The sequence below is a fragment of the Populus nigra genome, chromosome 6 (assembly GCF_951802175.1).
Source record: "Populus nigra chromosome 6, ddPopNigr1.1, whole genome shotgun sequence".
Taxonomy (NCBI): Eukaryota; Viridiplantae; Streptophyta; class Magnoliopsida; order Malpighiales; family Salicaceae; genus Populus; species Populus nigra.
The window spans coordinates 13,069,596-13,088,325 of NC_084857.1; the positions used below are offsets into that span (position 1 = coordinate 13,069,596).

The 18,730-nt window shown below is 34.5% G+C and overlaps 5 protein-coding genes across 5 annotated transcripts; 2 read left to right on the forward strand and 3 right to left on the reverse strand.

Moving 5' to 3' along the window:
• Positions 1 to 2,073: 2,073 nt before the first annotated feature.
• LOC133697508 (protein PROTON GRADIENT REGULATION 5, chloroplastic) lies at positions 2,074 to 3,043 on the forward strand. The gene is made up of 2 exons (XM_062120118.1): positions 2,074 to 2,510; positions 2,724 to 3,043. The coding sequence occupies exons 1-2, from the start codon at positions 2,232 to 2,234 to the stop codon at positions 2,826 to 2,828; spliced, it is 384 nt and encodes a 127-aa protein (XP_061976102.1). The 5' UTR covers positions 2,074 to 2,231; the 3' UTR covers positions 2,829 to 3,043.
• A 663-nt stretch (positions 3,044 to 3,706) lies between these two features.
• Positions 3,707 to 6,517, reverse strand: LOC133697507 (eukaryotic translation initiation factor-like). Its single transcript, XM_062120117.1, has 5 exons — positions 6,235 to 6,517; positions 5,867 to 6,035; positions 5,636 to 5,764; positions 4,068 to 4,133; positions 3,707 to 3,991 (listed from the first exon to the last, which is right to left on the reverse strand). The coding sequence occupies exons 1-5, from the start codon at positions 6,444 to 6,446 to the stop codon at positions 3,944 to 3,946; spliced, it is 624 nt and encodes a 207-aa protein (XP_061976101.1). The 5' UTR covers positions 6,447 to 6,517; the 3' UTR covers positions 3,707 to 3,943.
• A 4,052-nt stretch (positions 6,518 to 10,569) lies between these two features.
• LOC133696160 (peroxygenase 1) lies at positions 10,570 to 13,075 on the forward strand. Its single transcript, XM_062118230.1, has 6 exons — positions 10,570 to 10,900; positions 11,642 to 11,791; positions 12,011 to 12,096; positions 12,315 to 12,409; positions 12,494 to 12,619; positions 12,708 to 13,075. The coding sequence occupies exons 1-6, from the start codon at positions 10,792 to 10,794 to the stop codon at positions 12,859 to 12,861; spliced, it is 720 nt and encodes a 239-aa protein (XP_061974214.1). The 5' UTR covers positions 10,570 to 10,791; the 3' UTR covers positions 12,862 to 13,075.
• A 139-nt stretch (positions 13,076 to 13,214) lies between these two features.
• LOC133696159 (acid phosphatase 1-like) lies at positions 13,215 to 14,530 on the reverse strand. The gene is made up of 3 exons (XM_062118229.1): positions 14,046 to 14,530; positions 13,663 to 13,872; positions 13,215 to 13,576 (listed from the first exon to the last, which is right to left on the reverse strand). The coding sequence occupies exons 1-3, from the start codon at positions 14,423 to 14,425 to the stop codon at positions 13,399 to 13,401; spliced, it is 768 nt and encodes a 255-aa protein (XP_061974213.1). The 5' UTR covers positions 14,426 to 14,530; the 3' UTR covers positions 13,215 to 13,398.
• Positions 14,531 to 16,323: 1,793 nt separating this feature from the next.
• On the reverse strand, positions 16,324 to 18,583 carry LOC133697936 (large ribosomal subunit protein uL14). Its single transcript, XM_062120770.1, has 4 exons — positions 18,428 to 18,583; positions 17,972 to 18,256; positions 16,720 to 16,761; positions 16,324 to 16,593 (listed from the first exon to the last, which is right to left on the reverse strand). Exons 1-4 carry the CDS (start codon positions 18,438 to 18,440, stop codon positions 16,511 to 16,513), a joined length of 423 nt encoding a protein of 140 aa, XP_061976754.1. The 5' UTR covers positions 18,441 to 18,583; the 3' UTR covers positions 16,324 to 16,510.
• Between the last annotated feature and the right edge of the window lie 147 nt (positions 18,584 to 18,730).

The following is an 18,730-nucleotide window of genomic DNA, read 5'->3' on the forward strand; positions in this document are numbered from 1 at the left end:
AAATATCAAAAACAGTTCCTAACACACACAAAATGGAGGCAGGAGACCTCAAAAAAAACCAAACTTGGATGTAAGAATCCAGCCCACATCTTACGAGGAAGGGCAAAGCAGGACAGCAGATATTCAGATTTGTTTGAATATGCTCGATTTGTCTATAGAAATTAATTAAGTAATTGTAGGAATAATAATGAGCTTCGCCTGTTACAAGGCTATGAACGGTGCAAGGATAGACCCGTGTTATAACGGGTCAACACCCGTCTATTCCTTCTCTTTAGAATTTACTCGTACACTGCTCCGCACGTTGCCATAGGTTAGACCACCTTTTTTAAAATGTAAAAGAAATGCTAACAGTGTTATTAAATTCGGACAAGGGAGTTAATTTTTAAAAAAATTATCTGACTCTTTTTTAATTTGAAATTTTAATTAAAAAATATAGCCGCTAATTTTCCATGAACCAGTTAATTTTACAAGTTTAAAAATAACTTAAATAACCATAAAAATATAGTTTAATTTTAAAAAAATACTTCAAAATAAAAATTAAAAAAAATATTAAGATAAAATACATTAAAAAAAAGTGCACAATTATTGCTTATTTAGCCTTTCTAACAAGTTGAAGCAATTTGATCTAAAAATATCTATTTTCTTTATCTAACTTAAATAAATATGTCTAAACATGGATGATGTGGTGCGTGATCAATCTCATAGCAATTTGTGAGAGAAGTTTTGCATTTTATTGATTATTTGTTTGGTATTACGATTGAACTTGTTTTTTTTTAAATTTAGTTTTAAATTATATTTTTGTATTTTTATATCATTTTTATATGTTAATATTAAAAATAAATTTAATATATATAAATTATTTTGATATATTAAAAAAAATTAAAAAGCAACTTTTACCCACATCTCAGTCATTAAATAAAACTCTTTTTTAGCACTTGCACTCTTATACCACACAACTTTTAAAGTTTAGGGTCTGATTATAAATATGATAAATGTTACTTTCAAAGTTTTTTTTTTAGAAAATTTTTAAAATTTATTTTTAATATCAGCATATTAAAATAATTCAAAAATATTAATAAAAATAATTTAAAACTAAGAAAAAATTAAAAAATACAGATAAAACACAATACTTGAAAGTGCCTAATCATTTATTTAAATTTTTACCACTCACTCAATTATACCATGATGCAGATCAGAGCACTCAGAAATCTAGGAAGCAAGGGCTGTATCAGCCACTGAGTTCTTCAAGAAAATTGAGCAATCCATAAATTTATATATGATGTTATAAATTATTAATTTTTGAAGAAACAAATAGCATGCACAATTGAAAGATTTCAAACCAATTCTAAACAATCTAATCATTATTTATATTATAATCCTTTTCGATATCTTGTGTAATTATTTTTCTTCTTACCTCAATTCATTCAATTAATTTCATCTATCTTGATGAGAAAATTGTAGTGACAAGATATTATTTTCTAACAATTAATATTATGTTTTTGAGTATAAAAACGGTTATTTTTTAAAGGTTTTTTAAAACTATTTTTTTTTATTTTTTAAAAAAATATTTTTGACATTAACATATCAAATCAACCTAAAATATAAAAAAAATATTAATTTAAAATAAAAATAATAATTTTTTCAAAAAAAAACAAAAGGAACACAGGAGCCTGTGATGCGTAGCATCCAAGAACTGAGGAATGGAAAATATTACAAAGTGAGTTTGGTACCCAATTTCAATGGTCTTTTGGTTAGGTAAGAAACCACAGCTTCTCCGAACTCTTTTTTTCCATCTTGAAAAGAGAAATTAACGTCCAGAATGATCCCATGGAAGCTCTGACGCGTGAAGAAATGGTAGAATGAGGGCCCATCCTTGAACAAAGAACCACTAAAATTCTAGATCAAGATTTTCTCCTCCAAAAATTTGGATCGTAAGTAATAACAGGACAAGTACTAGTGATATACGTGTTTGGTCTGAAATCTAAACAAAAATCCAAGCCACCAAGCATGTGTGGTTCTCAATGCCCCATGAAGATCTCTCTCCCACCACCCTTTAATAAAAAACCAGAGGCTCTCGTATTTTACACCAAAAAAATATCCTCCAGGGGCAGAAAAACCTAGAAAACACATACATCACAGACTTCCTTGTAAAGCAGATGAAACACTATCCAAATTAATTTCGAAGAGAACATCAAGAGCTAGAAAGAACTCCAGGGGTGGTTCAATTTTCAATGGCTTCTTCAATTTCTGCAACTGGGTTTAAGGGAGGTTTTGGGACTGCGTTTATGGGAAGTTGGGGCACTTCAATTGTTGGCGAAGACTATGCCATGTTGGTTAAGCCAGTAACAAGCCATGTTAGAGTTGCGAAGCCAGTGAAATCGCCTCCCATGATGAAGAATGTCAATGAAGGAAAGGGTCTTTTTGCTCCTGTTGTTGTTATCACACGTCAAATAATCGGCAAGAAAAGGTTCAATCAGCTTAGAGGCAAAGCAATTGCCTTACACTCACAGGTATAATTCTTGCCTCTGCTACTAGATTTGTATCAGTAGCTATGCGTTGAGGGGTTAGTGGCTTTTTTCTTGTTTTTGGACAATTATTGGCCTTTTATTTGCGAGTTTCGGATAATCTGAATGACGATGTTCTTCCTTAATTAGTTTCTTGATTAATTATTATAGCGCAAACAATTTAATCAATTGCATGACTAATTTGTTAACTGTTTACAGGTGATTACTGAGTTCTGCAAATCGATAGGAGCAGATGCAAAACAAAGGCAGGGACTGATTAGGTTGGCCAAGAAGAATGGAGAGAGACTCGGGTTCCTTGCTTGATAAAAGAAGAGGATTTCGCCTCTGGTCATCTTCATGTAACAGGCATTTTCTAGTCCACAGTTCATTTGAGGGCTATCAGATGTAAATACCTCTCTTCATCTGGGGCCCTTGGAATCATCATGTTAACGACACTGTATGGCTACTTCACTCTTCATTTTACCTGTACTACTTTGTCTTGAGATTATTAAAGTAAAGCTTCTTTAAAGATTCGTTAATTACCTGGCTCGCGGCAAGGGTGACCTGGGGGCCAAAAAACCAGCTGTTCCTTGAGTGGCTCAACTGGCCTCCAAGGAATCCGGGAGCTGAATCAACACTATATTAAGCTTAAGTTCTTTTAAATAAATCGGCGGTGATGGAATTAGGACTAAGTTAAGCTTTATTCAACCACCAGATTATGTTTTCATTGCCGCTTGTGTGTCCTCGAATATTAATTAGAATGGTCTAAACTCTGGATTAGCGTTCGATCAAGCTTCTAACATCGGGAGCCACGCAGCCATTTCCCACGAGCCTATTTGTTGATTAATCCGTCAAGTTAGAAATGATTGCAGCGCCGGCAGCGTTAAAAGAATGCCACCTCGATTGGGTTGAAGCACCACCAGGATGTGAAACATTCTCCAACCGCAAATTATCCTTGATCAATAGCTCTGGTAAAGCCTCCCGTGCGGTGAGGAAATAAAGAGCGCGCAGAAATAACACCGTGATTCGATGATACCGGCCTTCCATGCAGGAATTTCTTCTTGTTTTTTTCCTTTTTTCTAATCTGTGCACCCGTTATGCTGCCACCATTATAGCTAATTGTAGTTGATAAACACAACGATCATGTTTTCAAAAACTTAATCAATCTCTTTGAGGAATATCAAAATCCAAGCACAAAAAAAGGAGTAGAACTGTAGAAGTGACTTTTTTTCCGGCCAAGTGTATTGGGAACAATAATATATCTCAACAGTACAGACTGCTGGTGGTAGAAACTACAATACTTTCACAAGCTCAATCTTATCTAATACCAAAATTAAAGGAGCATCATCATGATACATCCATTAAGGACTTATCAGATCAAAAATACATTTCACTTCTCGGTGTGGAACCAAGCTAAAAAAACCACCGTCATGGAGTGCTTACACATTGTAACGGCTTTTGGCATTTCTTTCTCTCTTGGAATCATCCTGCAGTTACCAAAATAGTAAGATTTGAGAAGTAAATTTCCTTAAACTCAGATAGGACCACAAAAAAAAAGATTACATGGAAGCTGTAGGTGATCTTATTAGTGACATCAATGACCTCCTTCCACTTCCTGCCAATGCTCATCTACAAAACAAAATTCGAATGCCATAACATCGTTAGACTTGAAACAATCAAAGGGAATACTAACTAATAAACATGAAGCATTTAGGGAGAGAACAAACTTAAACAACCAAGTCAAAGAAGAACAGCATGCCGGTGGGAACTAGTTGCCACTAGAGCTTAATGAACCAATGTATTAAAACCCAACTAGAAGTTTCCATTCAAATGTTGTATTATGCTCTACCTAAAAGAAATGTCAACATGGAAACCCTTTTTTTTACAATGAAAACAGCCAAGAATCCCATATATTGTTGTTTGAGCTAAACAGTAACAGATCCATAGTTATTTCATGTAGAGGCTAAAGTTGAGTTCAGATGAAAATCATCAAATCAATATATCAGATATGGTGGATAGCAAACGCATGTCAGCATGCAAGAACATGAACTGCATGCACAATGCCACAGCCCACAAGCAAGGAAGACACATTGCTGTTTAAAATTTGACATTTTGAAAAGGGCCACAGAAATAGAGTGAGGAACGGATTCCAAGAACTGTTATGCATCAAATAAAACAAAATGGAGAAAAGTTTATTGTGTATGACCTAACTGCCATCCGATCACTGCCTAACTAAATAGCTTTACCTAGTCAGCTTGTTGTATAAACCTAAATTATGAATCTACCAGAAAACACATATATGCTATATATGTGAGCAAAAGCAAAAGATACATCAGATTCTAACAGAAGTCAGCAATCTAAGCACTTTTTTTTCTGTTGGGGGATAAAATATCCGAGTATAGGCATGTTAAACTGGATCAACCAAGCATCCCTGTGCTCTTAGTGACAGTATCTATCTCCTCATAAGTACTCAGAATTCTTCTAATGAGTATGTGCAGACCAAATGACAGCTTAGAAATGGTAAACAGTCACTCACAGGTGCTACAACATTACTGCGACTAATGAACAACCCTAAATGATCGCTAGTCACCCATTGGCTAGTTACAAGGTCTGCAATCATAAAATCAGCTATTGTCACCGCCAACAGAGCCCTCGTGAGGCGAACATTTATTAATTTTTGTCAACACAAGAATATCATATAACCTCTGCCACCAAGATACACATGATCCCCATTCACATGCAAGGTCTAATCAATTAGAAATATCAAATCGGAGTGGTATTTAGTCTCAAGCATTCCCTCCTGGGGAGAGAGATGGTGGTGAGCCTCATTCTTTGTTATGCCCAACAAGAGAAATAATCACATGTTTCTCTTCCCAGTCATTAAAACATGAGAAGCCAAACAAGACATGAGCCTTGGTATGGGAACCTGAGGTTGCAGAAAAAATTCCCACTTCACTGTCGGCAAAGGAAGCCAAGCACACCCTTAGATGAAATGCTTATGATGTCTAAGGGCAGGTTCTTTGGATGGAATTGATGCTTAAGGGACACCACAAAGAATTGAAACACTGAAAAATGTCATCTAAATTCACAAGTGCCAAGTATATGCTTTGACTGAAAGAAATAATGACAACCTGCACAGCCTCATTTGCGGCAGTTTTAGTCCACAAAGCAAGTTTATCCTGCCTCTGGCGGCGCACACTTGCAACCACGCCACAAATCTCATCAGCTTCATCGAATTGCTCCCCGATCAATGCCATCAACTGTCCAATTATTTATTCATTGGCACATGAACAAAGATTATGCCAATACACCAACAAAGGCATCCAGAGCATAAAAAAATGAAGAGAGAGTAAGATGATTACAGTTTCAAGCCACATGGTGTCCAAGTTGGCCTTTCCGCTGGAGGTAACAGACCATTTGCCTCCAGTAGCACAGACTGGATCTTCCCATTTGGGTTCAATCCCAGCTCTAAATAAATGGAAATCAGCATTTCCAGGCAGCTTGCTTGGCTTGAATATCTGCTCATACAAACTGCGCCCAAAATAAAGGGATAAATAACTCCAATTTTCAATTAATAATTATTTAACTAATCACTAAGCAATACCCCGTCTGTCTAGAAAAAAAAAATAACCCTAGGAGAGTCTGAAAACTGAATAAATAAGAGGCAGATCGAGCAGCAAACAGATTATAAGAAAGTATTAAAATAAAAAAAGGGAAAGGAAATGCATACCACCAGAATTCTTCGACGGTATCAAAAGAGTAAATCTTGCGGAGAGAAGTGCCCCAGGCGGCGCCTTGATTAGGTTTGGATTGGTTATCGAACCAAAAGGTCCATTTTCTCTCAAGCTTATGCGGCAGCGGCTTCTCTATTGTTTCTGTAGCGCTTCCTTCAATACTTGCTGCTGCTGCTGCTGCTGCTGCTTCATTTGTAACTGCCGCCATTACTAATCTTATGATCTTTCAGATGAGATTACCAGGCTACCAGCTACCAAACACCAATCTCTCTTTCTGCTTTGTAATAAACTAAAGATGGCGGCTTTATTGGGTTCCTTGCTCGGCCCTTTTATTGGGCTAGTGGGCTTTGTATGTGGCTGATCCAGTTTTTTATTGTCCGATTATCTGTAATTATGGATGCTTCTTCAATCAAAATTAAATATTTTTAGAGTTATTTATTCACTAAAATAATAATTTTTTCTCAAAAATATATAATATGAATATTAAATAATTTCACATCTTCCATGTGTATTTAATTTAAAACTTCTTACTTTCTCTTGGATTTTGTAATAAATAACAAAAATTGCATGACTTAATATTTTATTTTTCTTAAAAAAGGGTTTGATTGAGAAACAATATAGATGCAAGTGATATATAACTAAACTCCTACATTACTATAAAGTTTTAAATAAATTAAAGGATCTTGATATGAATTAATTCAAAATTAAAAATGTTTGCTTCCCTTTTTTTGCCTACATGAAAAATATACAATAAACATATTAAATTAAACTTCATGAGACGAGCTTTTAATTTTTTCTAAAGAATATGCAAAATTTCATTTCGAGTTTTCATTTAAAAAATTTTGCATTATTTTATTTTAAAAAAAAATATTGATATTTTAAAAGGTATTCATTTTTTTCTTTGTATATGTGGCGTTGTCCTATACGATATTAGAATAGAGAAGAGTTTTGAAAGTAAATTGTCCAAGGAAATTTACAGTATATCAGTGGGTCCGTTTTGTTTCTACATTTTAAAAATGTTTTTGAAAAAATTTAATTTTTTTAATTTTTTTTACTTCAAATTAATATTTTTTTGATATTTTTAGATCATTTTAATGCACTGATTTTAAAAATAATTTTAAAAAAATAATTTTAATATATTTCTAAATAAAAAAACAACTACAATCACATTCTCAAACAAAAACAACCTTACACCTTCTGCTTACATGTTTAGTGCGTTTGTTGCCCCCTTTACTCTCTCTAAACCTCTCTAAAATCATTATAGATTCTTAGTAAAAATTGTGCTCGAAAATAGGGAATTTTGTCCCCCATTTTCATCTATAAATAGAGAGGTTCAGAGAGAGCCGAAGGCAAAGAAAACACAGTAAACATGTAGTGGAAGGAGCTGTCTTAATTGAACCTCACCTGACAATAGAAGATATATTATTGGCTGGTATTTTAGCCTCCTAAACATATAGCTTCACAGTAAAACTTTATGACAATTACATCCAAGCTTTTACTTACTGTATTGAGATTAAGATCAAGATAAGATAAGATAGAAGGTACATTAGATGATTTCTTTAGCATGAGGAGGAAAAATAAAGCATAAGAAATAAGTTGAGAGTAAAACTAAGCAAGAAAGGATCTTTGAGCGAAAAAACAAGTAGTCCAAATTATTATACAATATACTAAAAGGAACCAATACTCTTGTTATTGTTTACGTAGACACAAAGTATTATGAATTAGAGCAGTGTATTGATAGAATTGCCCTTACCACATAGAGTTGAAAAGAATGTAGGGGAAGGGTAGGGTTGTCTTTTCATTGGAATGCATTTGGAATTGAAAGGATGATTAAGAAGAAAATGAGGTAAGGCCGCAGACACCTAGCATTGGAGTTGTTATGCCCTAGGCAGTAGGGCTAGACAAACGAGTCTAATTGTAAACCCAGGCAAACGAGTCTGCAACCCGCACTCTTGGAAGCGTTGCCTTCTCTATCAAAACTCAAAAGCTGATGGTTCTAACTTGGTAACTAAACCAAACGTTGTTGGATCTGACTGCCAAGCTAAACCCGAAACACTTTCAAAAGATGTAATAACGTCACTTCAAAAAGGTGTTAAGTATGGTTGCCTAACCAAACTCATTGATATTGAATCTGGGATTTTTTGCTCTTTTCTCTAATTTAAATTTATTTTTCATACAATAAAGAGAAAATAAATTGATTAGACTTTTTTTATATTCTACAAAAATTGAGTGATTATAATTTTTTTTGTTTCAAGCTGGGTTAAATTTTCTCATTAAAGCATACTTTGAAGAAAATTTGACAATTTTTTAATTTTTTTTACTTCAAATTTATATTTTTTTCTTAATTCATATTAAGATTTTTTTTATTATTTTGATGTGATTATATGAAAAACAGATTTAAAAAATTAAACATGTTATCTTAATATATTTTTATAAAAATATTTTAAGATATTTCCAATTTTATTTTTTTCCCTCTTGAAATTTTTTTTATTTTCTCTTATTGATTTTTTTTTCATACTGTAAAGAGGAAATAAATTAATATGAATTTTTTTATATTATACAAAAGTTGGATGATGAAATTTTTTTTCATTTCAGGTTGGATTGAATTTTCTTATTAAAGAATGTTTGTTTTTGCATTTTAAAAATACATTGAAAAAAATTTCAAATTTTTTTATTGTTTTCTTTACTTCAAATTAATATTTTTGATATTTTTGTATTTGTTTTATTTTAAAAAAAATATATTGATCAAGAAGAATATATTAAGTTGAATCTTGCCTTTATAAGAACCCAAAATAGCTTTAGATCCAGCCGCAACTAGACCCATCAGTCCTGAGTCCTGTTGTGGCTGGACCCATCAGCCTTGGCTCTTATTGCGAGCAAGACCCATCAGTGTGGGTCTTGTTCCTAGCAGGACCCAATGCTTTTAAATTTTTTTCCTCTCATGTAATTTTTTTTATACAATAAAGAGAAAATAAATTGATTGAAGCTTTTTTATATTGTTTAAAGTTGGGTAATCATAATATTTTTCATTTTAGGTTGTGTTGAATTTTCTTATTAAAGCATGTTTATTTTTGCGTTTCAAAAATTATTTGAAAAAAAATTACATGTATTATTTTGGGTAATAGAAGATATTTTAATTTTATAGCATTAGTGTGTGAGATTCAAAGTTTTATCAATGTTTTATTGTCTTTAAATTTTTTATTCAGTAGTTTTGAATTATATGTATTATTAAATATATAAATAAATTATGTGTTGGGTCATGCTCCTAGTAAGACCTATTAGAGTTGGGTCTATTAGGGGCAAGATCCAAAATAGCTTTGGGTCTTGCTGCACAACAGGACCCAAAAGTACTAGATTCGGACCTAATTTTTTCAGGTCCAACTTCATGCTCAGGGCTACTGAATCTTGCGTTAGAAACCAACTCGCTTGAATTCTGTGTCAGGACTCAACGATAATGGATTATGCCTCAAGATCCATTTTGCTTAGGTATTGTGTCAGGATTCAATTTTCTTGGATCGAGCATCAGGACCTAAGGGTGATGGATCATGTATCAAGATCCAAGGGTGATGAGTCATTCATCAAGATCCATTTCGCTTGAGTCTTGCCTCCTGACCCAAGATTCTGAGGTCTTATGTTTCTAAATATTATTATTTGTGTTATAAATATTGTTATTTTTATTATAATTAAAAGTATTAATATAAAAAATATTATTATTTTTATTATAAAAAATATTATTTATAAAATAATTAATAAATTTGAAAAACAATTATTATCAATACTAAAAAACAACCTTAGATTTGATTTGAAGGGTAAAATTAAAAAAATATTATTATTATTTTTACTATTGAAGAAAAAATAATTGTTTTTTCAAAGATTAAAAAATATAAAAATTTAAACAAATAAATTAAATATTATTATTTATATTATAAATATTATTGTTGGATATAGTGTTGCAGCCAAACTCGAAACTTTTGGATCAAACGTTGTAGTCAAATCTAATACTTTTAGTCTTATATTTTCTTTAATATTTTTTATAAAAATAAAAAGTTGACCCGCAGTGCAGCAGGGGCCACCTAACTAGTGCATGACTATAATGAAATAACTCTCAGATTCAAGGGTTAAATTGAACAATGTTCAGACTTTTGAGGGTGCCATTGACCCTAAAAGCAAACATGTAGTTTCGCTTCCGCCCCCGCTAAACAAGGAGCCTCAGACCCTGTACGCTGGGGCCAAGTGTTCTATTATTGGATATTTTTGGAAGAAAAAACAAACCACACAAATCCATAAGCATACTTTTGTGTAGTTTATAATGGTTTCTTCAAAACGTAACCGCTGCCGTGTAGACAAACATATGTGAGCACTGAGAACCAAATCATAGCATCCCACAAGCAAGCAGCTGTCTCTGCATGGCTGCCACGCAGCCTAGCTAGCTCAATTTATATTGACCCGACGGCTAGGCTGAATTACGGAGAGAAAGGAACAGTAGAAAACGAGCCCTTGTTAGAAGAAAGAGGGAAAACAAAAGGGACAAACACAGCAGAAACAAGAAATCAATGGACGGGGAGATCGAGAAGGATTCACTGGCAAGAGAAGCACCTTATGCACCTGTTACTCATGAGAGACCTGTTCGTGATGATTTGGATGATAAAATCCCAAAGCCTTGTAAGTCGTCTCTTCTTCTTCTTCTTTTTCAAGTCATTCTTCACTAATAACATGTGTTGTGGATAAATTTCATTATGTATATATAGTAAGTGATTTCTTAGAGAAAGAACCACTAATTAAGAAAGCCACAGTAGCAGGTTGTTCTCACTATTGCAATTTGCCTTCTAACTAACATGTGTGTTGTGATTCTGCCAGTCATGAAGGGAAAAAACAAGGCTTGTGTTTCTTTATCAATCTTTGCTCTATTTACGTTGTAGTAAATCAAAATTGTTTGATAAAAAAATGAAAAAAGGGAGATTTTTTTCTTGTCTTGGAAACTGGTATGTTTGATTTGAAGTATCTTGGACTGATTGTCTCCCGTCAAGAAATTATCATAGTAATTATTTTGAATAATCGAGGGACATGCTTTATATCACATACTCTGTGCTAAGAAAATTTGCATAGACAGTAACATGTGAGCCATGTCATGGTAGAATCAAGAGGAAGGGTTAACAAAATTGGTTACAGAATTGATGTCTAACTTTGACTTTCCTTGATCTTCACCCTTTCTGATAACTGATTTGAGGCCAATTTTGGGCAATGAACGATGCTCAAAATGGGGAGTGTAGATGAAGTTATGAGCTGAATTCACTGGTAGAAGAAATAAGGAGGGGAAAATGTTATGCTTCCATGGAGTAATTCCACGTACTATTCTTAGTTTCTGGATGAAACTTTTGATCTTTTCCTTTGGTGTGAAAACAGACATGGCAAGAGGTTTGCAAGCTCCCGATACAGAAAATCCTTATGGAACACCGGGACATCAGCATCGCGGGTTGAGTGTCCTTCAGCAACATGTAGCCTTTTTCGACCTAGATGAAAATGGAATAGTTTACCCTTGGGAGACTTACACTGGTAAAAAATTTTGATTTTTTCAATCATCCCAGATTATATTTTCATACTCTGCATCTGTTGTTTCCTAAAAAAGAAAATGAAAGAAAAGAGAACGAAAATTTTTCTATGTTGTACAGTGCCGAATCATGAAATATACCTTTGTTGTTTATTATTCTTCACATTTTACTTACATTTCCCTTCTCTTTGGATCATCTTCACCCTATCCCCAACAAAACACAGGATTGCGTGCAATTGGTTTCAATATAATTGCCTCTCTTATAGTGGCTGCTGTCATCAACGGAGCTTTGAGCTATGCTACTCTTCCCGTAAGTAAACTCAACTTTGTTTCTGCCATCTAAAGACACTTACAATGAAGGATCAGATGTCACATTGTAGAGTCGAAATAAAGATTGTATATTTTGTACGTTGTGGCTCTCATTATCTGTTTAAGTTTCTAATCTGTTTCAAGATCGATGCAAATTTTTTTATCTTTTTAGTGTGGAGTTAGGAAACTGCTTATCATATAGCATAAAATTCGTTTCAGGGATGGTTCCCTTCTCCCTTTTTTCCGATACACATACACAACATACACAAAGCCAAGCACGGGAGCGACTCTGGAACTTATGACACAGAAGGAAGGTAGGGATTTGAACACATGAACTGTATCTAGATCGCGCTTAAAGATTAAAATTATACTGCCATGATTACCCAGTACCTATGCAGATACATACCAGTGAATTTCGAGAGCATTTTCAGCAAGTATGCTCATACAAAGCCAGACAAGTTGTCACTCAGAGAGCTCTGGAAAATGACCGAGGGACAACGGGTCGCCTTCGATATATTTGGATGGTTTATTTCCAGGCTCCCTTCTGTTTTCCTACTCAATATGCTTGAATTTCTTGAAACTAAGCTGACGTGATTGAGCAATGGCTTGCAGGATGGGAGCTAAGTTAGAATGGGGCCTTCTCTATGTTCTTGCAAAGGATGAAGAAGGATTCCTGTCTAAAGAAGCTATAAGACGATGTTTTGATGGTAGTTTATTCGAGTATTGCGCCAAAATGAACAGGGTTGCTGAAGCTAAGATGCGCTAAGGGATCTCTACTGCTAAGTACTCAAATATCAGGAACCTAACAGTTTTCAGTTTAACTGATAATACTGGTGTAATAAATTGAGACTTGGCCTTTTCTTTCTGCAGAAAATGAACACTAGTGCTTGTCTAGAACTGATAATTTATCAACTATCAAAGCGTTGTGTATGTTTTTGAATAAAAGCTCATGTAGTCACTTCATGCGTGTTTGAATATCATCATGGTGCTGGTGAAGTTCTTCAGTTCCTAGAGTGAGTATCATCAAGTGCTTCTAGCAGATAGTATGGAAACATCGATACATCCTGGGTGGCCTATACCTCTACCAGACTTCAGTCCTAACATTGGCCACATAGAGAATTAAGTGCAAATCTAATGATAGTTTCAAGATTAGCTTGGTCTTGAGACAACCTTATTACTGAGAATCATTTGAATACCGAAGAACAGGGTTTACCAATAAACAAGCAAGCTTCAATACAGATTTCTTCGAGCCACAAAAACACAATGGACATTGAAAGAATAAGGTACTGGCCTAGGTGATGCTTCAAGAAACGTAGTACAACGGATTTGGAAGTTTGAATGACCTTCGCGCACTTGGGAGTCCCTCAAAGCTGCTGTACTGGTCTCCAACTATTCCCCAGATGCGGTACCCATTGCTGATCAATTGTTTTCTCACGTTGGCCTTGTATTGTTGCACCTCATTCAATTCATCATCTGGGCCCCTGCATCGAGCCAGAAGTATTCTCGTAAAGCATGAGAGAGGGAGGGAGGGAGGGGGAGTACATAATTGGTCAGTATGGGAGTTTACCTTAATATAAGACGAGTCCATCCATGATAACCAACATCAACAAGGTTGTCGATTGTGGCTGATCTAAGATGTTCTCTTCTTGAAGAAACCAGAAAAATCTGAACTCCCGTGGATTTCAATTCGTCAAAGAACTTGAGTGAGTGCTCCAAGGCTGGTGCTTTACCCTTACTCATCCATCCCTCTAACGATGTCAAGTTCAGTTTTTCTCCCCTGCTCAAAAGAAAAAAAGTTTAATCACTATTACATGGCAACTCAGAAGCTCAAAAAAGAAGGGAAAAGAGGTCATAGATCAGGATTCCTGATTTTTTTGCAAGCATGCAACCACCAGTTTTACCTTCGCTGCAAATATTGTAAGCAACAAACAGATAGAAGAAATGGATTACCCAAAATGATGTTTCTTGAAGTAAGGCACAGTAGATAACAGGGTATCATCAATATCAAACAGCCAAGCGTCTCTGCCATCTTTCTTCAAAGGGCAGCTGGTGCTGAGATATAATCTGCATTCTTCAATTGTCCTCTCGGAGTCTACATGGTACTGGCTTGATGCAACATATTTGCCAATGTAGGACACGCATTCTTCCGGCACAACTGTGAAGTCTTGGATGTTATGCAGCTCAACATTTATTCTCCAGCTTTCACAATAACTTTTCAGGCTAATCTTTAGCCCACTCTTTGTTCTTTGATTCAGGATATTCCAGTCTGCAAGCGTTGCACTGATGAAGAAACTCGAGAAACACAACAAGAATCCGAGAAGCCTCCCCATCCTTTTCTTCACAAGAGGACTCGAGCGTAATGTTACGAGGAGGCAACAACATATTTACAGGGAGATGGATCAAGAAACAGTGACTTGGTCACATGATTTTTGGGAAGTTGTCGCAGGCCACTAACTCGATCCCAGCTTCACATGCTGGCCGAGGTGGCAAGCACCCTAAATTAAAGAAAATTGATTGATAGAAAAACAAAGGTTTTAATTCCGTAAGGTCTGACAATTCCACGCGACAGCACGATCCAGTTGCAAAACACCAAATCAATCACAGAGTATCATTCACAGCTTTATTTTCTATAAAAAGAAAAAAAAAACTGTTTGACCATAAGTGCATTGCAACGGTTGATCATTGATAAGATGATCACCATTAATCATCAAGAAAATGCCCGGGAGCGTCGTCAACTGTTGATTGATATTGATTTTCTTCTTAAACAATAGCACGTTGAGAGAGTACATGATTCTTTCAAGCAAATGCAGGGAATACCTGCTCGCACATATCGTGACAGTGCTCGTCAAAAACATGTTCTTCAAAACAGACAGTGGGCGATAGGCAAAATCTTACTTCATCAAAACGGGGAGGTTTCTAATACAGCAACAGCACCACCACTTGTAGGGTTTTCTAACCCCATGGAAACAACAAGCAACTTCTCAGCCACAAACAATTTCGATGATCCCGTTGCCAAATAATTGGTGTGATGAAATTGCTGGTAAAAGCAAAAATATCCGGTGGCACGTAAAAAATATTTTTAGTTGAAGTTGGTTTAAAAAAATATATATTTAATTAAAATTATGATTGAAATTAAGGTTGGATAAAAAATAATTTAATGTGTTTGGTTAAAAAAAATATTTTTCAAATTAAAATTATAAAATAATTAAAATATATATATATATATTAATATTGATGGTTTTTAATTTAAATATTATAGATTTAACTACTGTTATTATATCATGAAATAAATAATATTGATATTAAATATTTTTTTATTATTTCATTAAATTACGAGCAATTTCATCACGTTCGAAATCTATCCAATAAGAAGTACATTTTTCATGGTTTATTAAACGCACAACATCGGGTAAAAATATCATCAAAAAAAAATTGAGATTGCAATCAAATTCTGTAAATGCTACGTCATCAAACGATCTCCTTCTAATTTTTTGAATAAAACACAAATAAAAATATAAATTAAAAACTAAATTTTTTTTAACTGAATCGGACCCGGCAAGAACAAAATTGAGATTGCAATCAAATTCTGCAAATGCTACATCATCAAACGATCTCCTTCTAATTTTTAAAATAAAACACAAATAAAAATAAAAATAAAAACTGAATTTTTTTTAACTGGATTGGACTCAGCATGAACAAAATTAAAATTACAATTATATTCTACAAATACTACGTCATTAAACAATTTTCTTTGAATAAAACATAATTAAAAAAATAAAAATTAAATTTTTTTTAACCAGATCAGATCCGGTTTAATATATTTAACTTTGAACCGAACCAGACAGTCTAGAACAGTAACAAGAACAGTAGAGAGTGAAAACTCTTCACTGCGTTCCGCATGTTTGCGAAAAGCAGCAGAGAGCTGCTTTCCGCAAACGTGCGGTTTTTATTTACTATAGCCGGCCCCACATGAACAGTAAGCATGGTTTTTATGTTATCAAACGCTTAACAGCTAACACCTTTACGGAGGACTGAAGTTGTGTTCAGGAGTCTGGATGCTTTTTTAAATGTTTTTTTATGTGAAAATATAGTAAAATAATATTTTTTTATTTTTTAAAAATTATTTTTAATTTCATCTCAAGAAAACAAAGAAAAATATTAATTCTTTTTAAAAATGCTTTTGAAACAAAAACAAATAGGGAATAAATATTTTTAATAAAGCTAGAAATTTAGATGAAGGGTTTCCATAAAATTTGAAATCAACAACAAAATTATATCATCTTTCTTGCACAAACTACATGCTCACAAACAAAATTCAGTCAAGCTTTCATAAACAACTAAGATTATCCCTACAAAAACAATCAGGACTAACGACAGTATGTTCCAAATGAAATGAAGAGACTAATTAAAGCCTCTTAAACGATGGCATTGGCTGCACTTGCAATCCTTGGCCAAAGATCAGCGCACTCCTTTCCAATTGGACCAGTAATTGCAGAGCCTGGAAGCAAAAGTAACAAGAAATAAGAACGTGCAAGAAATCGGACAAGTTAAGTTGTACATCTCAAAACACTGGAAGAATGGTGGCAGCCATGGGGACCCAGAGGTTACAAGTATTAGGCAGTACCTTTCATTTCTCCTTTAGGGTTCACGATGACACCAGCATTATCTGCAGATAAAAGAAAAGGAGTTCCAATTCAGGAACAAACAAATAAACATTTACAAGTTTGTTATTTATCAAGCAAACAGCCATAAGAATTGTCTCCTCTTGATAGCCATAAGAATTGTCTCCTGTTGTTATCAAACAAAAGAGACATGGCAAGAGTGAATTTCACTGACATGCAATGCAAAATAACCTCATATCACAAAATAGATACACAACAAAACAAATTGAAGATACTCCAAATGACGATCAATAAAAGTGCCCTTGTTTCAACAACCAATCATATTGAATATATTCCAAGTAACAACCAAAACAAATTTAAAACATAAAAAAAAATCATTTTAAAATACAAATGTTGGGTCCAAATGGAGCAGATATGCAAATTAAAAGAGACAGCAAATCTGTAACGAGGGACTCTGTCAATTTACCAGACGTGTAACTGTATCAACCACAGAAATTTTCAGGAGGATACTTGACTTATGTCTGGTAACATGTCACGTTTGCATACTAGCACCTGAATGTATTATGCTATGTTATTCACAGAATTGCAAAATTAAAAACCAATGTGTTCAGGCTCGTTTAGGAAATTGATGAACAAAAAATATATCAATGCAATAAAGGATATACCTCTAACTAAACCAAACACATTATGCATGTCTCAACCTTGATAGGGATGACAAAACAAAATTACCATCCGCATTGGGATAAGGGGAGTACATATAATCTTGCTGGGTATGGGAGGTGCAAAGAAACTGCAATACGAAAATTCTCAACACCACATCACCAGATATAAATCATACAAACACCTTAAGCACATCTAAGGTAGGCACTGGGAAACACTTCCAAATACAGAGCTGAGTTAAAGAGTTTATCGAATTGCAAAATAAAGTGATTCTACATTAGAGAAATCATACTCGATAAATATTTGACCATCTAGTTCAATATAGCTGGTCTTAGGAAGCATAATATCAGAAAACACGCCGAAATCAAAAAAGGAGATGCACTTTTACAAGCAATTTCAAAACAGTGGAAGTTGGATCTCTAGTAAGAGAGATGATTATAACAACATAAATCAAGAGATGATACACTAGCGACAAACAACCTATTAATACGAAAAAGATAAACATAGAAGGCAGTAAATAAACACCTGACAGGTAAACAAACACAGCTAGAAATGGTGAAACATCAAAATAGAATAACAGAGGGAAAGAATGACCTTCAAAGTACATGAAAACACCGTCCTTTCGGCGCCAAGGCTTACGCTGCCTAACAATGACAGCAGGCATAACCTTCTTCCTGAGATCAGGCTTCCCCTTCTTGACAGTGGCCATAACCATATCACCAACGCAAGCAGAAGGTAAACGGTTCAAACGACCCTTGATTCCCTTCACGGAGATGATGTAAAGGTTCTTAGCACCAGTGTTATCAGCACAGTTCACTGTTGCTGCCACTGGCAGACCCAGTGACATCCTGAACTTGTTACCAGCTGATCCTCCACGTCCTGTATTTTTATTCAAACCAACAACATCAGTAGCGGTGTTAAGAATCTAAGTGTTAGCAGACACAAAACAAGAGATTTGTGATGATTTTAAATTGTTTTATTTCATTTTCTAAGAGATCGCAGAGGAAATTATGAAGAAATAAATATGTAAGGAGACGAGAGAGAGCTGACCTCGCTTCGACATTTTCGACTGCTGGTGGAACACAGAGTGGATTTAGGGTTTGGGGGCCTTATATAGATGGCTCTCTAAGTCTAGGGTTTTTGTTTTGGTGTTTTTCATATTTCCGGTTATATCCTTCTCGTTTTCGCTTAATACCGAGATTGTACAAGGGGCCTCGTGAAATTTTATATTCCCGATTTCGGAAGCATGGGCCAGACGCAATGGGCCCAGCATCCTTTTTCTGCCACCACTCCTCACGAAACACCGAGTCATACCCAAACTTGTAATTTGCAAACCAAGCCCTGTCCAAATAA

What these genes read in the sequence shown, in the direction of transcription:
- LOC133697508 (XM_062120118.1), top strand. Translation starts at nt 2,232, where the DNA reads ATGGCTTCTTCAATTTCTGCAACTGGGTTTAAGGGAGGTTTTGGGACT. An exon ending in CAATTGCCTTACACTCACAG is followed by an intron (nt 2,511 to 2,723) that starts GTATAATTCTTG and finishes AACTGTTTACAG; the next exon opens with GTGATTACTGAGTTCTGCAA.
- LOC133697507 (XM_062120117.1), bottom strand. Translation starts at nt 6,446, where the DNA reads ATGGCGGCAGTTACAAATGAAGCAGCAGCAGCAGCAGCAGCAGCAAGT. An exon ending in ACACCATGTGGCTTGAAACT is followed by an intron (nt 5,765 to 5,866) that starts GTAATCATCTTA and finishes ATAATTGGACAG; the next exon opens with TTGATGGCATTGATCGGGGA. An exon ending in CCGCAAATGAGGCTGTGCAG is followed by an intron (nt 4,134 to 5,635) that starts GTTGTCATTATT and finishes TTTGTTTTGTAG; the next exon opens with ATGAGCATTGGCAGGAAGTG.
- LOC133696160 (XM_062118230.1), top strand. Translation starts at nt 10,792, where the DNA reads ATGGACGGGGAGATCGAGAAGGATTCACTGGCAAGAGAAGCACCTTAT. An exon ending in TGATAAAATCCCAAAGCCTT is followed by an intron (nt 10,901 to 11,641) that starts GTAAGTCGTCTC and finishes GTGTGAAAACAG; the next exon opens with ACATGGCAAGAGGTTTGCAA. An exon ending in GCCTTCGATATATTTGGATG is followed by an intron (nt 12,620 to 12,707) that starts GTTTATTTCCAG and finishes AATGGCTTGCAG; the next exon opens with GATGGGAGCTAAGTTAGAAT.
- LOC133696159 (XM_062118229.1), bottom strand. Translation starts at nt 14,425, where the DNA reads ATGGGGAGGCTTCTCGGATTCTTGTTGTGTTTCTCGAGTTTCTTCATC. An exon ending in TTCAAGAAACATCATTTTGG is followed by an intron (nt 13,873 to 14,045) that starts GTAATCCATTTC and finishes TCTTTTGAGCAG; the next exon opens with GGGAGAAAAACTGAACTTGA. An exon ending in TGGACTCGTCTTATATTAAG is followed by an intron (nt 13,577 to 13,662) that starts GTAAACTCCCAT and finishes GGCTCGATGCAG; the next exon opens with GGGCCCAGATGATGAATTGA.
- LOC133697936 (XM_062120770.1), bottom strand. An exon ending in TGTTTTCATGTACTTTGAAG is followed by an intron (nt 16,762 to 17,971) that starts GTCATTCTTTCC and finishes TTTTATCTGCAG; the next exon opens with ATAATGCTGGTGTCATCGTG. An exon ending in CCCTAAAGGAGAAATGAAAG is followed by an intron (nt 16,594 to 16,719) that starts GTACTGCCTAAT and finishes TTTTGCTTCCAG; the next exon opens with GCTCTGCAATTACTGGTCCA.